This window comes from Lipotes vexillifer, unplaced genomic scaffold, assembly GCF_000442215.2.
Source record: "Lipotes vexillifer unplaced genomic scaffold, Lipotes_vexillifer_v1.1 scaffold1008, whole genome shotgun sequence".
NCBI lineage: Eukaryota > Metazoa > Chordata > Mammalia > Artiodactyla > Lipotidae > Lipotes > Lipotes vexillifer.
This window is the reverse complement of record NW_006772616.1, coordinates 81481-98367: the sequence shown is the minus strand read 5'-3', so window position 1 is coordinate 98367 and position 16887 is coordinate 81481. Positions and strand designations below refer to the sequence as shown.

At 42.0% G+C, this 16887-nt stretch overlaps 1 protein-coding gene across 1 annotated transcript in view; it reads left to right on the top strand.

Moving 5' to 3' along the window:
• Positions 1–15618, top strand: part of TAFA4 (TAFA chemokine like family member 4) — a 140503-nt gene extending 124885 nt beyond the window's left edge. Inside the window, exons 4-5 of the mRNA XM_007447672.1 lie at positions 14114–14238; positions 15442–15618. Coding sequence (XP_007447734.1) covers positions 14114–14238; positions 15442–15618 — 302 coding nt within the window. The remainder of the gene's footprint in view (positions 1–14113; positions 14239–15441) is intronic.
• Positions 15619–16887: the final 1269 nt, after the last annotated feature.

The following is a 16887-nucleotide window of genomic DNA, read 5'->3' as shown; positions in this document are numbered from 1 at the left end:
ATATATATATATATATATATATATATATATATATATATATACACCACATCTTCTTTATCCATTCATCTGTTGCTGGGCAGTTAGATTGTTTCCATACATTGGCTATTGTAAATAATGCTGCAGTGAACATAGAGGTGCATATTTCTTTTCCAGTTAGTGTTTTTGTATTCTTTGGGTAGAGAGCCAGAAGTGGGGTAGCTACTGGATCATATGGTAATTCTACTTCTAGTATTTTGAGGAATCTCCATACTGTCTTCCATAGTGGCTGCACCAATTTAAATTCCCAACAACACTGTATAAGGGTTAGCTTATCCCACACGTGATTGTTTTCTTAATTTTTCTTAGTTTGTTATGAGTTTATGGAAATACAATAGATTTATGTATATTGATTTTTGTATCCTGCAACTTTACTGAATCCACTTACCAGTTTTAATAGTTTTTGGTGGCGTCTTTAAGGTTTTTTTAATATATACGATCATGTCATCTGCAAACAGTGACAGTTTTACTTCTTTTTTTTCTAATTTGGATAACTTTTATTTCTTTCTCTTGTCTGATTGTTGTGGCTAGGACTTCCCACCCTGTGTTGAGTAAAAGTCGTGATGGTAGGGATCCTTGTCTTGTTCCTCATCTTAGAGGAAAAGCTTTCAGCATTTCACCATTGAGTGTGATGTTAACTGTGGGTTTATTGTATATGGCCTTTATTATGTTGAGGTACATTCCCTCTATACTCACTTTGTTGAGAGCTTTTAATCATAACTGGATGTTGAATTTTGCCAAGTGCTTTTTCTTTATCTATTGAGATGACTGTATGATTTTCTCCTTTATTTTGTAAATGTGGTGCATCCCATTGATTGATTTGCAGATATTGAACCATCCTTGAATTCCTGGAATAAATCCCACTTGATCATGGCATACGGTCTTTTTAATGTACTGTTGAATTAGGTTTGCTAATATTTTGTTGAGGTTTTTTGCTTCTGTCTTCATCAGGGATGTTGGCCAGTAATTGTATTTTTTTTTTTTTTTTTTTTTTTTTTTCTTTTTTTGGTGTACAGTCTTTGTCTATAGTTTTAGTATAAGGATAATGAGTTTGGAAGCATTCCTTCCTCTTTAACTTTTGGGAATAATTTGAAAAGGGTAAGTATTAACTCTTCTTTAAATGTTTTATAGAATTCATCTCTGAAGACATCTGGTCCTAGACTTTGTTGTGAAGGGTTTTTTTGTTTTGTTTTTTGGAGTATACTTGCTTTACACTGCTGTGTCAGTTTCTGCTGTACAGCAAAGTGAATCATCTATATGTGTACACGTATCCCCTCATTTGTGGATTTCCTGCCCACTTAGGTCACTGCAGAGCGTGAAGTAGAGTTCCCTGTGCCATATAGTAGGTTCTCATTAGTTATGTTTTATACTTGGTATTGATAGTGTATATATGTCAATCCCAATCTCCCAATTCTTCCCAACCCCCCCTTCCCCCTTGGTATCCTGTTGTGAGCTTTTGGATTATTGATTCAATTTCAATACTAGTAATCGATTTGTTCAGATTTTCTATTTCTTCCTGATTGTCTTAGAAGAATGTATGTTTCTAGGAGTTTATCTATTTCTTTGAGGTTGTTCAGTTTGTTGGTATATAATTATTTCTCCTGACCTCTTATGATTCTTTGTATTTCTGTGGTGTTGGTTGTAACTTCTCTTTCATTTCTGATCTTATTTATTTGGGCCCTTTCTTTTTTTTGCTTGATGAGTATGGCTAAATGTTAATCAATTTTGTTTATATTTTCAAAGAACAAGCTCTTAGTTTCATTGATCTTGTCTATTTTCTTTTTAGTCTCTATTTCATTTATTTCTGCTCTAATATTTATTATTTCCTTCCTTCTGCTGACTTTGGGCTTTCTTTGTTCCTCTTCTTCTAATTCATTTAGATGGTAAGTTAGGTTGTTTGAGATTTTTCTTGTTTCTTGAGGTACGCCTGTATCACTAAATTTCCCTCTTAGAACTACATTCACCGCGTCCTATAGATTCTGGAAAATTGTATTTTATTTTTATTTGTTTCGAGATAGTTTCTGATTTCCTCTTTGATTTCTTCACTGACGAATTGGTTTTTTGGTAACATGTTGTTTAGTCTCCCCACATTTGTGTTTTATCCAGGTTTCTTTTTGTAATTTGATTTCTCGTTTCATACCTCTGTGGGTGGTTGAAAGTGCTTGATTTCACTCGTCTTAAACTTATTGAGACTTGTGTTATGGCATAATGTGATCTATCCTGGAGAATGTTCCATGTACTCTTGAAATGTATGTGTTTTTTCTGCTTTTATAGGAAACTGTTTATTTTATACTGGAGTGCAGTTGATTAACAGTGTTGTGTTAGTTTCAGGTGTATAGCAAAGTGATTCAGTTATACATATACATGTTTCTACTCCTTTTCAAATTCTTTTCCCATTTAGCTTATTACAGAGTACGGAGCAGAGTTCCCTGCTGCTATACAGTAGGTCCTTGTTGGTTATCTATTTTAAATATAGAGGTGTGTACATGTCAAGCCTAAACTCCCAACCTATCCCTCCCCCTACCCTTCCCCCCAGTATCTATAAGTTCATTCTCTAAGTCTGTGATTCTGTTTGTGTTTTGTAAATAAGTTCATTTGTATCTGTTTTCTTAGATTCCATATATAAGTGATATTATATGATATTTGTCTTTCTCTTTCTGACTTACTTCACTTAATATGATAATCTCCAGGTCCATCCATGTTGCTGCAAATGGCATTATTTCATTCTTCTTAATGGCTGAGTAATATTCCATTGTCTATATGTACCACATCTTCTTTATCCATTCATCTGTTGATGGACATTTAGGTTTGCTTCCATGTCTTGGCTACTGTAAACAGTGCTGCAAAGAACCTTGGGTGCCGTATCCTTTTGAACCATGCTTTTCTCTGGATATATGCCCAGGAGTGGGAGAGCCGGAACATATGGCAGCTCTCTTTTTCCGTTTGTAAGGAACCTCAATATGGTTTTCCATAGTGGCTCTACCAATTTACATTCCCACCAACAGTGTAGGAGGGTTCCCTTTTCTCCACCCCCTCTACAGCATTTATCGTTTGCAGATATTTTGATGATGGCCATTCTGACCGGTGTGAGGTGATATCTCATAATTTTGATTTGCATTTCTCTAGTAATTAGTGATGTTGAGCAGCTTTTCACGTGCCTCTTGGCCTTCGGGATGTCTCCTTTGGAGAAATGTCTATTTAGGTCTTCTGCCCATCCTTTGATTGGGTTGTTTTTTTTGATACTGAGTCACATGAGCTCTTTGTAAATTTTGGAGACTAATCCTTTGTTGGTCGAATCATTTGCAAATATTTTCTCCCATTCTGTGGGTTCTCTTTTCATTTTGTTTATGGTTTCCTTTGCTGTGCAAATGCTTTTGAGTTTAATTAGGTCCCATTTGTTTATTTTTGTTTTTATTCCCATTACTCTGGGAGACGGATCGAAAAAGATATTGCTGTGATCTGTGTCAAAGAGTGTTCTGCCTATGTTTTCCTCTAAGAGTTTTATAGTGTCGGGTCTTACATTTAGGTCTTTAATCCATCTTGAGTTGACTTTTTTTGTGTGCTTTTTTTTTTGGTGGACTGTATCTATCAAGGTTATCTGATCTAATATGTCACTTGAGGCCAATGTTTCATTATTGATTTTTTGTCTGGATGGTATGTCCATTGGTGTAAGTGGGGTGTTCACGTCCTCCTATTATACCCGTCAAGTTCTACCTTTATATTTGTTAATATTTACTTTATGTGTTTAGGTGCTCCTCTGTTGGGTGCATAGATATTTATGAGCATTATACCTTGTTGGATTGATCCCTTTACTATTAGGTAATGTCCTTCTTTGTCTCTGTTTACAGTTTTTGTTTTAGAGTCTATTCTAAGTATTGCTACATCTGCTGTTGATTCCCTTTAGTGTATTTTTCATTTAAGTTACTGTATATATGTATTTTTAATCAGAGTCTAGTTGATTTACAATGTTGTGTTAGTTTCAGATGTACAGCAAAGTGAATCAGTTATACATATACATACATCCACTCTTTTTTAGATACTTTTCCCATACAGGCCATTACGGAGTATTGAGTAGAAGTTACCGTATTCTTTAGTTCTGATGTTTTTTTGAAGTTCTATCCCTTTTTTGAAGTTCTGAGTTCATTCATTCTTCTCCTTTGTTCAGTGAGTGTCTTTATGACTATTACTTTAAACTCTTTAGCTGGTAAATCGGTTACCTCCATTTCATTTAGTTCTTTTTCTGTGTTTTTTTCCTGTTTATTTCCATTTGGAAGGTGTTTCTTTGTCTCCTCATTTTGGCTAACTACATATATGAGGTATGTCAGCTATGTCTCCCGGTCTTGAACGAGTGGCCTTATGTACAAGGTGCCCTGTGGGGCCCAGTGGCACAGTCACCCTTGGTCACCAGAGCCAGGTGCTCCAGAGGTATCACCGGTGTGGGCTGTATGCACCCTCCTTTTATGGTTGAGTCTTGATTGCTACAGACACACTGGTTGGTGGGCAGGGCTGACCCCCAGGCTGGCTGGTTGCATGGGTTGGCCAGGAATGTTATGGGGCACGTTGATGTGTAGAACTCGTCTCTGGCACAACTATGACTCTTGTGGGACTGCTGGTGTGCAGAGCTCTCCGAACGGGAGCTGCTTTGGAGGGACACCAGTGCCGCCCAAGCCACTGGGTGGGGAAGGGGGCAAGAACCATTTTGCAGGGGCACTGGTAACGGCTGAGGTGGCCCAGCAGGTAGGGCAGGAGCTACTTTGGAGGGACTGATCACAGCTGGGTAAGGTCTTAGGGGAACGCCGGGGTGGGGCACACAGTGTTAGCTAGGTAGATGGAGAGTTACGGAAATGGTGCACATCAGTGCTGGGCAAGCTAGGTAAAAGGAGAGTTAAAAAAAAAAAAAAAGGGTTCCTGCCAGCACTTCTGTCCCTGGAGGAAGTTCCACCGGATCCCTGCCCCTCTCGCATGAGTCCTAAATTTAGTCGATGAATTTCCTTCTTGTGTCACACAGGCACTTTGCAAGCTCGTGCCTCCGTACTGGGAGTTGGAGCAAGTGAGTTTGTGTGTGAAGCCTTCAAGAGTGGAGTCTCAGTTTTCTCCATTCCTCCAGCTCTCCTAGACGTAAGCTCCACTAGTTTTCAAGGCCAGATGTTCTAAGCGCTCATCTTCCTGGTGCAGGACCCCCGGGCTGGGGCAGTTGATGTGGGGCTCGGACCCTTTGCCCCCTCAGCAGGGAGCTTCATGGTTGTGATATCCCTCCTGCTTGTGGGTCCCCGCACCAGGGGTGTGGGTCCTGACTAGACCACATCTCTGCCCTTCGTACCTGTTTGGATGTGGCCTTTTCTTTATAGCCTTAGTTGTAGAAATATGTTCTCCTAGTCTCTCCTAGTCTCTAGGTCATGCTCAGAAATCGTTGTTCTGTAGGTATTTGTAGTTTTGGTGTGTGAGCTCAGGGTCTTCCTATTCTGCCATTTTATCCAGAACCAACATCGCCTCTGTATATTTAAAATTTCTACAGGAGCTCACGAATCATAACAAACTGTATTTATACTCTCTAGTTTAGAATATTTGGATATAAAACTCTTAGATATCTAAATAATGTTTTACAATACTCAAAGCACTTTTATCGATGCCTGGAAAGTACAGATAGGGTAATAGTTCCTATTAGCATCTGTCTCTTAGTAAAGGAAACACTAATACCTTATCAAACACTGGCTTGTTTTAAATTTTGTATATGGGAGAAATCCCTTTTGGCCTCTACCCTATGGGTACCCTGTGGGTTTGGTCAATATATTTTCCACATACTTGTGTATTTAAGACATGTCTGTAGAAAATGTGGTAGATTTCAGTATGAATGTGTTTTACACAAACGGCTATCACTCTGGTTATTTCTTAATCCAATGTGCATTATTCCTATTAGTATTAGGTTGTGGAGCTCTTTGTGTGCTAGTATCTATCGACCTGTTTGTTTTTTTTTTTTTTTTTGCGGTACGCGGGCCCTCACTGTTGTGGCCTCTCCCGTTGCGGAGCACAGGCTCCGGACGCGCAGGCCCAGCGGCCATGGTTCACGGGCCCAGCCGCTCCGCGGCATGTGGGATCTTCCCAGACCGGGGAACGAACCCGTGTCCCCTGCATCGGCAGGCGGACTCTCAACCACTGCGCCACCAGGGAAGCCCGACCTGTTTTTTTAATCGCTCCACAGCATCCATTATATTGGACAGGTTATAATTTATTTAGCTGTTCTTCTACTGAAAGACATTTCGGTTGTGTCTGTGGCAAAGGAAACACGCTCACAGGGTCCATGATTTCCCTAGTGCAGAGGATCAGTAAATGATGGAGACCAATTATTTGGTGTCGGAGCAGAGTCTGTACGGTAGAATTTCTGTGATGATGCAAATGTTCTTCCTATATACCTCCCTGTCTATATGGCATGATGTATATGTGTGCAGTATGATTGGTTGCTGCTAAGCACAGGTGGCCCTTGAGCATTTGAGATGTGACTAGTGTAAATTTACATGGGAACTTGTGACTAGAAGCGTCTATATTGGGTAGTGCGGGAGAAGCTTTACGTAAATCTGTAACTTCAGTGCAACATTTGGTGGCCAGAGCATAGCAAAAGCCTGAAAGATGGGATTGTAATTGTGTCTTCATATTCGTGTTCCCTGCGCTAGCATTGCTTTGGCAAATAGTCGGTGCTCAGTCAATGTTGATTGGCTCAAAGTCACAGAGGAGGCGTAGGCAGTTGTAGTTTAGGCTCTAGTTAGGGTGTATGTCTGTTTTCATGTCTCCCTGATCATCTGTTCCTTATCTGAACATGTTTTGATTAGGGCTTTTTAGCTTTACCTGCTTAATCTTTATCCCATAATAATTATGCAGTATCATGCTGCTAATTGGCATGTGGGAAGACCTAGTCTCTGCTGATAGGTTCCTTTTATCTTATTTGTCACTAAGAATAGAGAGGATCTAAAATATAAAATGTACTTGAATTTACATTTAAATTAGAACCAAGGCGAGAAGACGTGGGGGGGCACTTATTAATGTTGGTATAGACACTGGACTATCTTTATGCATTTTTGTTAATCCACACCACAGATACTTATCTGGTGTTTTTTGTTGCTTTTCCATAAAATCATAGCTTTTACTAGTTAAAAAGGGAGGAAAAAATAGCTTTTTTTTTTTTTCTCTCCCATCAGGCTTTCTTGTTATAAATAACTTATGAAGTCCCCCTGAATTATTGAAATGTGTCTGTAATACACATTTGGGATTTGGGAGAAGGGATGGGGAATTATTTGATTAAAGCTATGATTACTTGGATCCTAAAACAGAAACTATTTAGCTGTTAAGCATTCTTGCTTTTGACTCGTCTACTGGCCTAGACAAGGCTGTTTTGTGGTAGGAACCGTATTCTACACATTTATCAAGAGATAATGCTGAGTCGTTTTAGGATAAGGTGAAATAAATGTGTAGTACAATGAAACTTTATTTTGTCAGAGTGAATGCTGTCTAAACATCGGTTTTAAAAAAAGTGAATAAGATGAAAGCCTAGGAATGGAAGACAGTTAGTTACTTTTTAAAGCTATGTATTTTTTCCTTTTGATGATGCCCAAATATCTTTTCTGAGATGTCGGATTTCGCTTATTTAAGGACAAGAGTTACTGTGTGTATCGCAGACGTCTTTCATGGCTTTATGGATTGTGTGGGGAGATGCAGGGTCCGTCTTTAAGTTGCGAGTTCACACGGTCTTCTTACCAGTTGTGTTCTCTGTGCCACCTGGCAGACGAAGCATTTTTCTGAGTTCTTCTCAGTGTTGATCAGGTAAATGACAATGAAGGTATCCTTTACAAAAAGTACTTTGGAAGTTGGAAGGACATGCCCCTTGCGTATGTTTGTTCAAGTTTTAATTTAGCACGTTTGTGCCTGGCATGTCCTAGATGCTGGAGGGTAGCATAACCATTAGACTCAGGTCGTGCTTTCAAGGAGCCCAGAGTTTACTCGGAAAGACTGGTAATTAAACTCTAGTAAATGGAGGGCTCATGGAGAAAGCAGACGAGGGGTCAGCGGTGGTGCCCATGAGAAGCCATCGGTCTGACTTTCCCAGGTAGGAGGGAGCTAGGGAGGGCAGGCGTGTAGAGCACCTGAGAATGAAGGGGACAACCTTGGGAAGCGGAATCAGCTCCTCTGGCTCAGAAATGGTAGAATACAAAGCCAGAGATGTAAACAGAGCCTGTGATATTAAAGGCCTTAGAGCAAATCAAATTTTAGGGCTTACTGCCTGCCTTCTGGGAATTTGTATTCAAGGAGAATGGATGAAGCAGACTCTGCCGATAAGAAAGGGTACGAAGTGCTAGGAACCAAGTGCATATAAAATACCCTGAGGTTTCTGAGCAGGAAAAATGTGATCTCTGAATCTGAAAGGTCACATAGACTGTCAGCATAGTGAGCCCAAGATTAGCCAGGATTTGTGTGTGTGAAAGAGAGATACAAAGCTTACACTTGTGGAAGCGCCCACAGTGGAGGGAGGACGGAAGCCATGGAATAGAGGTGGCATGACGATATTTACCGTGAATTAGTGTCAGTTTCACCAGCCAGAGCTTTGACGAGGTCTGATGATCTAGCATAGCCTCTCATGTTGGGCCGAGTACACCTAAGTCATCACCATAGATAAACAGATAACCACAGACCAGTGTTGCTCAGCCGGGGCGTGATTTTCTCCCTGCACCCCGGGGGACATTTGACCATGTCTGGTGACACTTGTGGTTGTTATGCTGGGGGAGAGGGTGCTACTGGCATCTAGCAGGTAGAGGCCAGGGATGCTGCTGAATATCCTTGGTGAATGCACAGGATATACACCCCCAATAAAGAATGATCTGGTCCCAAACGTAGGTCGAGAGACCCTGCCTTAGCGGTCTCTGCCAAATGTGCGTGTGCGTGTGCGTGTGCTTGTGCTAGAGGTCCTTTAGCGGGGAAGACAAACCTAGATCACAGAAGAGGAGTCTGTACATCCTCAGCCCCAGCCTCCCGCCGTACTCTGTGCAGATAACACTCCTGTGTCATTTGTGAAGTGTGGGAACAAGGAGAAGTTTCCTTAAAAAAATTATAGTCCTCTCACTACTGCTTTTATGCATGTTACCTGGGTCAGGTTGGAATGGCTTCTTTTCTTTGAATAACCAGAAATATAAAGTGGCAGGGCTTTCCACCTATCTTAAAAGTTAATAAATGGCTTAATTTTTAAAGAACACAGTGAGTGTCTTGAAATAACAGGGGTGAGAGCAAAATAGCTAAAGATACGATACGTTAAAACCTCAGAACCTATGCTTGTGACTGTTTCCGTTTTCCAGATGATACCTATTCCCCGAAGATGTGCTCTCAATCTCTCTGTCCGTAGGTTCAGGGTAAAAATACACTCTTCTTTAGAAAAGCCTTAACTCTCTGTAAATACAACCACACTAAGTCCACAAAGGAGATGCCAGCTGTTGAGAAGTGAGCCTGTTGGTCTTATTCGAAGGCGGGCTTATCTAAATAGCTATATAAATACATACTGTGTTTTATTTAATAGAGTGGTATTTATTTGGGACGAGGGCTAGAAACAAAAACCCTCCATCTATTTCATACAACAGAGAGTAAAGAAAATGCACCAGGAGCACAGTAGCTTCTTTGTCACCTTACATTTTCACCTAAAAATCAACCTTATAGAAAGTACTAGTTGCCCGTCTTTTTTAAAGTTCGTTTCTGCGTAAAGCTAGAAATGCGTTAGAGCTCGGCAGCTTGGAGATAGACAGACAGATAAGGATATTTTGTATTTTCCTAAGGCAGGGGGCTTTTTTAAGAATTTCATTTCAAAAATAGAAGTGACAAGACACTTTGTCATGTCAAGTATATTATGGTATTTGGCACCAGGGAAAAAACCATGTATGCCTCCTACAAACTTATTTTCCTGTGGAGGCAAAACTCAGTTAAGTGGGCAGATGTTCTCATGAGTTATTTTAATAGAACCCTACTTCTACTTCTGAGTCCTTTGTCTCAGCTCATAGCCCTACTCCGTATGCACTCAGAGCTGAAACGTCCGGGCTGTTTAATCACCTTAGTCATTGTCGGGTCAAACGCTCTGTTGGTTTGCAGTTTAGCTGGGACTTCCTTAGCCAATCCTTAACTCATAAAGGAATTTGAAACTTGTATTTTGGCTACCGGGATGGCTCTTATCATGTCTCCTTTTCTGAAAGAACGTTTGCGATTAAGTCTTTCACAAAGAAACGTTACCTGGATAAAGTGTCTACTTCTAGGGCTCCTCACTCAATGTATTCTATCAAATATGAACCTGATGTCTTTTTTACAACTAGAAATATTTGAAATTCCAGGGCAGCCTGCTATTTTCAGGCGTCTATTGTGAATCTGTCTCCTTCGCTCCGTATTTCCCAACGAAATGAAAGGACAGTGGTAAATAGTTTCCAAAGGGCTTGACTGCGTATGCTTCCTTCTTGTATTTATTTAAATACATTATTACACTTAAATCCTTAAACAAAATACTAGGCAATGCTGTAGTTGAGAATTGGCACATTTTTCTGTGATGAAAGCCTGAATCCATCGTTTTCCCCACCTCCAGCTCCTTTTCTAGATTTGGCATCAGGATTCTTTCAGATCCCCCTGAGTCCAGTGAGAAGGTACTAGCGTTTCTCCTCTGTGAAGCTGAGATAATATCGGATTCAATCTATTTCCTCTGCGGGGAGTTTTAGTCCCAGATTTCTCCCCTCACTCACACCTCAGTTGGTCTTCCCTGTCAGCCACCTTTTCCTTCTAAATTCTTTCATCGTCCCTGCCAGACTCACCCTTCTAGGGACATAGGTTTTCCTGGCTTGTGGCACTACCGTGCTCAGAAACTTTCCATGGCTTCCCACTGCTTAGAGAATCAAGTCCTGAATTGTCCTTGACAGTCCCTCAAGTTTGCTTCCCAGACCACCTTTCTCAGCTGAACGTCCACTGTTACCCTGCTGACCCCTCACTTGAGCCACGTGGGTCTCCTGGCTTCCAGGTGGCCGTTCACTGCCCCTCCTGCCTTCACCTGGACAGATCACTAGCCATCTGTCAAAGGTTCTTTCTGAATCATCCATGTAGCTCTGATACCTGTCAAGAGTACGTAGGTTTCCACTGCTGAGTGGAAGAAAGTTTGTCTAAGGAACAGTTTTAAAGGCTTTTTAAAAAGTACCTCAGATTCACTTTTAACTCTGTGCAAATGTAACTGAGCTCTGGCAACGTTTAGCTAACTTTTCCAGTTCTGCAGCTGGCATTTTCAGTTGAGGGCTGGGAACCACCTCTTGTTTATCTTTATATCTACTTGGGACCAAACTAAGGTACTCAGAAAATAATGAATGACTGGTCGGCCCTGTGAATGAAGATGGTCAGTTTTGTGTAGCACTTATTAATCTAAACGATTACTGCAAATTGTGGTACAAGTAGAAAGACTGATGGATACGGAGTCTCGATCCCAGTACTACTCACTCTGTGGAAAGCTCTGGTTTTTGTATCCGGAACCCTCTGCCTCCCCTTCTTGCTTCTGAAGGTTCTTGGGACCATCACAAGGGAACAGTACATAAAAGCGCCTTGAAAATGACACAGCTCCATACAATTTTCAGGTGAAACCGCTGTGAGGTCGGGGGCTGAAAAGAACGTAACTTGGTCAGACGTTTGGTCAGACGTGGCCCCAGGGTGTCCGTCCGCTCAAGTGCAGTGTCAAGTCTCTGGCAAAATAAATAACCCATTTAGCTGCGTGCCTTTCTCCGTGTTGGCACTTCCTGATTTAAATAGCACTTGGTTATTCTAGATCACGAATCTGCCTGACTCATGTACTGTTGGTTTGGATGGGACTCGCTGGATACATAGCTCAGTATTTGGCCCGAATCTGGAACGGTGGCTACATGTGGAGAAAATACAGTATCTGGTTACTTCAGCCAATAGTGGAACAATCCTATGCCCTCATCCTGCCACATCGCATTTGCCTGACAGAAGAGTTTTGCATGCACTGGCTTCCTCCGTTACCTACTTTTGTCATTGCCTCTAGTAGAGATCTCTGCTGGGAGGGCTGCTGGGAGGGAGTGGGTACGTATTAAGTGTTGGCAGCAGTGTTTGTTAGATTGCCTCTGTTCAAATGCTGCTTGGCTACTTGGAAAAAGGGTGACTCTGGGCAACTCATTTAATACCACCAGACCTCAGTTTTCTGCTCTCGGTAAAATGCAGAAAAAAAACAATAACCACTTTGAACCTCAGAGTTGTAGTGAATTTGAAATTAGCAAATGCAGGCAGGACATCTGGCGATGTTGTCCTGCACTCGAGAAAAAGTAGCTCTTAGGATTTACAGTCATACCTCATTTCATTGTACTTCAGATACTGCGTTCTTACAAACTGAGGGTTTGAGGCAGTGGTCTATCAGTGCCCCTTTTCCAACCGCCTTTGCTTACTTGGTGTATTTGTGTCACATTTTGGTAGTTCTTGCAGTATTTCAAACCCTCCCCTGGCAAAAAGAATGTGACTCGCTAAATGCTCAGGTGATGGTTAGCAATTTTGAGCAATAAAATATTTATTAATTACAGTAGGTACATTGAGCAATAAAATATTTATTAATTACAGTAGGTACACCGAGTTTTTTTTTTTTTAGATATAAGGCTACTGCACCTTTAATAGACTGCAGTGTAGTGTAAACCTAACTTTTCTAGCCACTGGGAAGTCATAAAATTGGTGTCACTTACTTTAGGGTGGTGGTCTGGAGTTCTCCAAGGTGGGCCCGTGGATGCCTGCTTTTTCTTGAACTTTAGTTTCAGACTTCTGAGGCAGTGGTAAAATCCATTGGTGTATGTATATATATATATATATATATATATATATATATATATATTATATACCACATTTCTTCATCCATACATCAGTGGACACTTAGGTTGTTTCCCTGTCTTGGCTATTATAAATAATGCTGCAGTGAAAATGGGAGTGCAGATATCTTTGAGAGATACTGATTTCATTTCGTTTTCACATGTACTTTTTTTTTTTTTTTTTTTTTTTTTTAGTCAACGTGTTACTGTTTCGACCCAGAAAAGAGAAAAACAACAAGGCTAAACTACCTCCACCCCCAATCCACACATACTATCCCCAGCTTTGGAGCTTTGTCCTATACCAGCCTGCAGGGTGGGGGTTCACCTTTAAAAATCAGTCAATCACAATCTTTTTCGTCCTTTGAAATCTATGGGAATAACCATCAAGGTGATGGTTTTTTCTTAACTTCTCTTCATCTGCCTGCAAACGCGGAGATCTGGGGTACTAGTTTCTGATTCAGGGGCTTAAAACATCAGTCATTTTATTGGCAGACTGCTGTGGGGATGGGGAGATGAAGAGGAAAGGGAATTCACAGGTAAGCTGACTGACTAGTCGAGAATGGAGGCATGTGAGGGGGTGGCCCGCCCCGCCCATCTTAACTTGCGTCTAGTAGTTGACTCAAGTGGTCACTCACCTTGCTGGAATGGCGTGGAGAGATGAGGCACCCTGTGTGCTGAAAATGTTGTTGACTGTCCTTAGTCTTTGCTGTTGAAAACAAAGAGTATCAAACACAACCGCAGTATCCGCGTCCACCATTATAACCTGCAACCAGAGACGGAGACCACGATAATAGTGAACATTTTCTGACCACACAGTGACTGGTCCACAGTCAGCCAAGACCTTCACACGGATTGGCTTTATGCTCTTGCCCCCTTCTGGCAAGGCTCTGTTTTTATTCCCATCGTACAGATGAAGAAACTGAAGCTGAGGGTAAAAAAGCTAGTCCAAGGTCTTTCAAAAAAGGTAGCACAGCCAAATTCAAACCCCGGGCGGGCGTACTGCACCGTGCGAGATCTCACTAACTACATCATCATCGGTTAGCCAAGTGCATAATAAGAAATAATCTGTTTCTGTACCGTATACGGCTGACTGGATTCTTTACTCACAAGATTTCACCATAAGCGACCTTGGAAGCCAGTGTACTCATCATTGTTGAGCCTTATGTTACCTGTATTTGGAGGAAGAAACAATGTCCCAAATCTTATTTGGCTTTGTCTTCCAGCTTCCATTGTGATTCAGAAATGGTGGTGTCACATGAATCCTTGTTTGGAAGGAGAGGATTGCAAAGTGCTGCCAGATCACTCAGGCTGGTCCTGTAGCAGTGGCAGTAAAGTCAAAACTACAAAGGCAAGTATGACAAAACCCAACTGTAATTTGCAACCTCAGTATATATATCATTACCTGCGGGGGTCTCCCCCACTTCATTTCGTCCTGCCGTCAAGAGGACAGCGCTCTTTCTTGTTGATAAACCTGCTTGGGCAGGGCCCCTCTGTGACTTTGGCCCTTTGAAAAGCCCATTTCTCAGCATCACCCTTGGTTTCAGATTTTATAGAGCAGTGATTTGGTGGGGAAACGCGTTCTTTTAGGCAGGGCTACTGACTTCAGTTCAGCTCCTTCACGGGCCGATTTCAAGTAAAGGTTTCAGAGTTGACAGTCCCGTGTATCAAAACAGTATGGCAGGAATCCGCCTCCAGATGATTTACTGAAACAGAAAGACCTACTGCCTAAGAGGAGATTTTGCCTAAGAGGAGATTTAATGGTTGAAGACATTCTAATTCAAGCCTTGCGAGTCAATCGTTTCCTCCCCAAATCCTCCTCTTTCTGGCTCTGAAAGACTCCATTTTCCAGCCGGATCCTGAGCCAGAAATTTAACTGCTTCCTCATCTCTCCCTGTCCAGTCTATTATTTTGTCTTGGGGACTGTGACTCCCAAATCCCTCCACGCTTCTGCGTCCCATGGTTACAATCCCCGTGAGGTCCACCATTGCGTCTCATCTGGATGACTGAGGTTGCGGCCTCACGTCCGCTCTTGATTCCCTCCCAGTCTGTTCTCCACAGGATGACCCTAGTCGTTTTTGCGAATTGCAGATCTGCTAAGCTAGTCCACCTCCCCAGTTTTCAGTGGCTCCTCTGGGTTCCTCAGCTAGCCTGTGCGTGTCTGGCCCTAGATAAATAACCTGGCAAGCTACCTACCTCCCTTCATTCTTTCTGCTCCAACTGTCTCGGCCTTCTGTCAGTCCCTCTTCCTGTGGTGCCTGTACAGCTGCAAAGGAATGTGCCTTCCCCCTTTCTTTTCTAGTTCACCATTATTTCTTCCGGGAATCCTTCGCTGATAGGATTCGCGCTCCCTGTATCTCTGAGCGCGGTACTGTAGTTACATGTTGCAGGGAGCGCTGTGCCTACTGGCTTCACACTGACGGCTTTCTGTCTAGGAGGAGAGGTGTGAAGTCAGGGCCCCTCGCTGCCTTGACACCACAGTCGTCCCAGAGCCAGCTGCATGTCTCCGCAACTACTGCTTGAACGGAAATATTCATAAAACCGGTCATTCTAGGATTATAATGAGCTAGGCGCCCTGGAATGGGATGACTGTTTGGTTCTGGTTGCTGGGTCAGCTGTGGCCCCTGAGGAGGTAGAAGAACATCTCTGGAAGCGTTTCTCATCTTGCTTACAGTTTCCCCTTTATGAGTATTTGGAATTCCTCGAGCTCCCAATCATTTTCAACCCCTGAGGTCATGAGACGGCGAGTTCTCCTGTGTGTGTGTACGTGGGGTATTATAATAATGCACAGGATCTTATAAAAGAAATATGTCATGAATAAAAGATTACCTCTACAGCAGACTATTCTAAAACAAGGTTTTAGAATACATTTTAAATGTACATTTTAGCTGATACCTGTCCTACCCCAAATTACCAATAGTATATCGTAAGTGATTTGATTAGCTCCTCATTATCTAGGTAAAATAATTTCAAAATCAAGACCGTTTTAACATTAATTGCAATGATCAACTAACGTGTCCTTGTTAGTGATAGCATAACTAGGTTAAATGACCTGATCGATGCTTTTATGTCCAGGGCAGGAGAAGCTCGTGGAGGTTGCCGGAAGGAGGGGGAAGGAGGTTAGCACTGCCATCCTTCTTATCAGCTCTCCTTCTAACCAACTCCCCGTACACTTCCAACCTGTGTAAACCCAAGTGTGCTTGTTAAGCAAATCCCGCCTTAAGATGATTCCACCATCCTTTCCCAATGCGCCCCTTTCAGCCCTCCTTCCCTCACCCCCTCCTGAATCAAAATCTTGGGGTGGCCAAGGAGCCAGGGTCTTAAATGCATCAGCGATTAAAGAAACAAAACAAAAAGTCCTTCAACGTGTTTCTTGTCAACTGGGAAATTACATTTTGCAACATTATTCTTAGTATTGACTGTTACATACAAATATAAAAGAAGAACACAAGCGCCAGCCAGCTGTGTTCCAGAAATGAGTGTGTCTAAGGGGTCCCCTGCTGCAGCAGCTCCCTCTCTACTGATGTGCCGAGAGCGAGGGCAGCTGCAGGAAGCAAAGCTTGAGGGCCATTTTGGCTCTGTGTGCTGGGGGTTAGAAGTTTGCTCAAGCTGCATCCTCAACGGTAGAGACGTTTCATTTAGCACTTGGGAAAGTTGTAGGAGCATAATACAGTTCCCCCAGCCCTCATGACACGTAGCTTACACGTACTTTTTTTTTTTTTAAGTGATACAGCACTGGAGAATCATCTCTAAGTCAAAAAACTTTGTTTCCTTTATTAATCCAAGTCAGTGTGACTTGAACTATATCAAACATTTTATGTCTTTTACGGAGCTTCTGCACATAGAGTAACTTCATTTGTGGAGCTGTGACTGGCTTCAGTGAAGAGCTTGGTACTCACAGAAGCTGTACCTTAAAATCTGACACTGGACCTTACAGCCCAGGTGAGACAGCAGTCCTATAAAGGTAGAACAGTCACCTCCCTCGAGGGGGGTATTAACT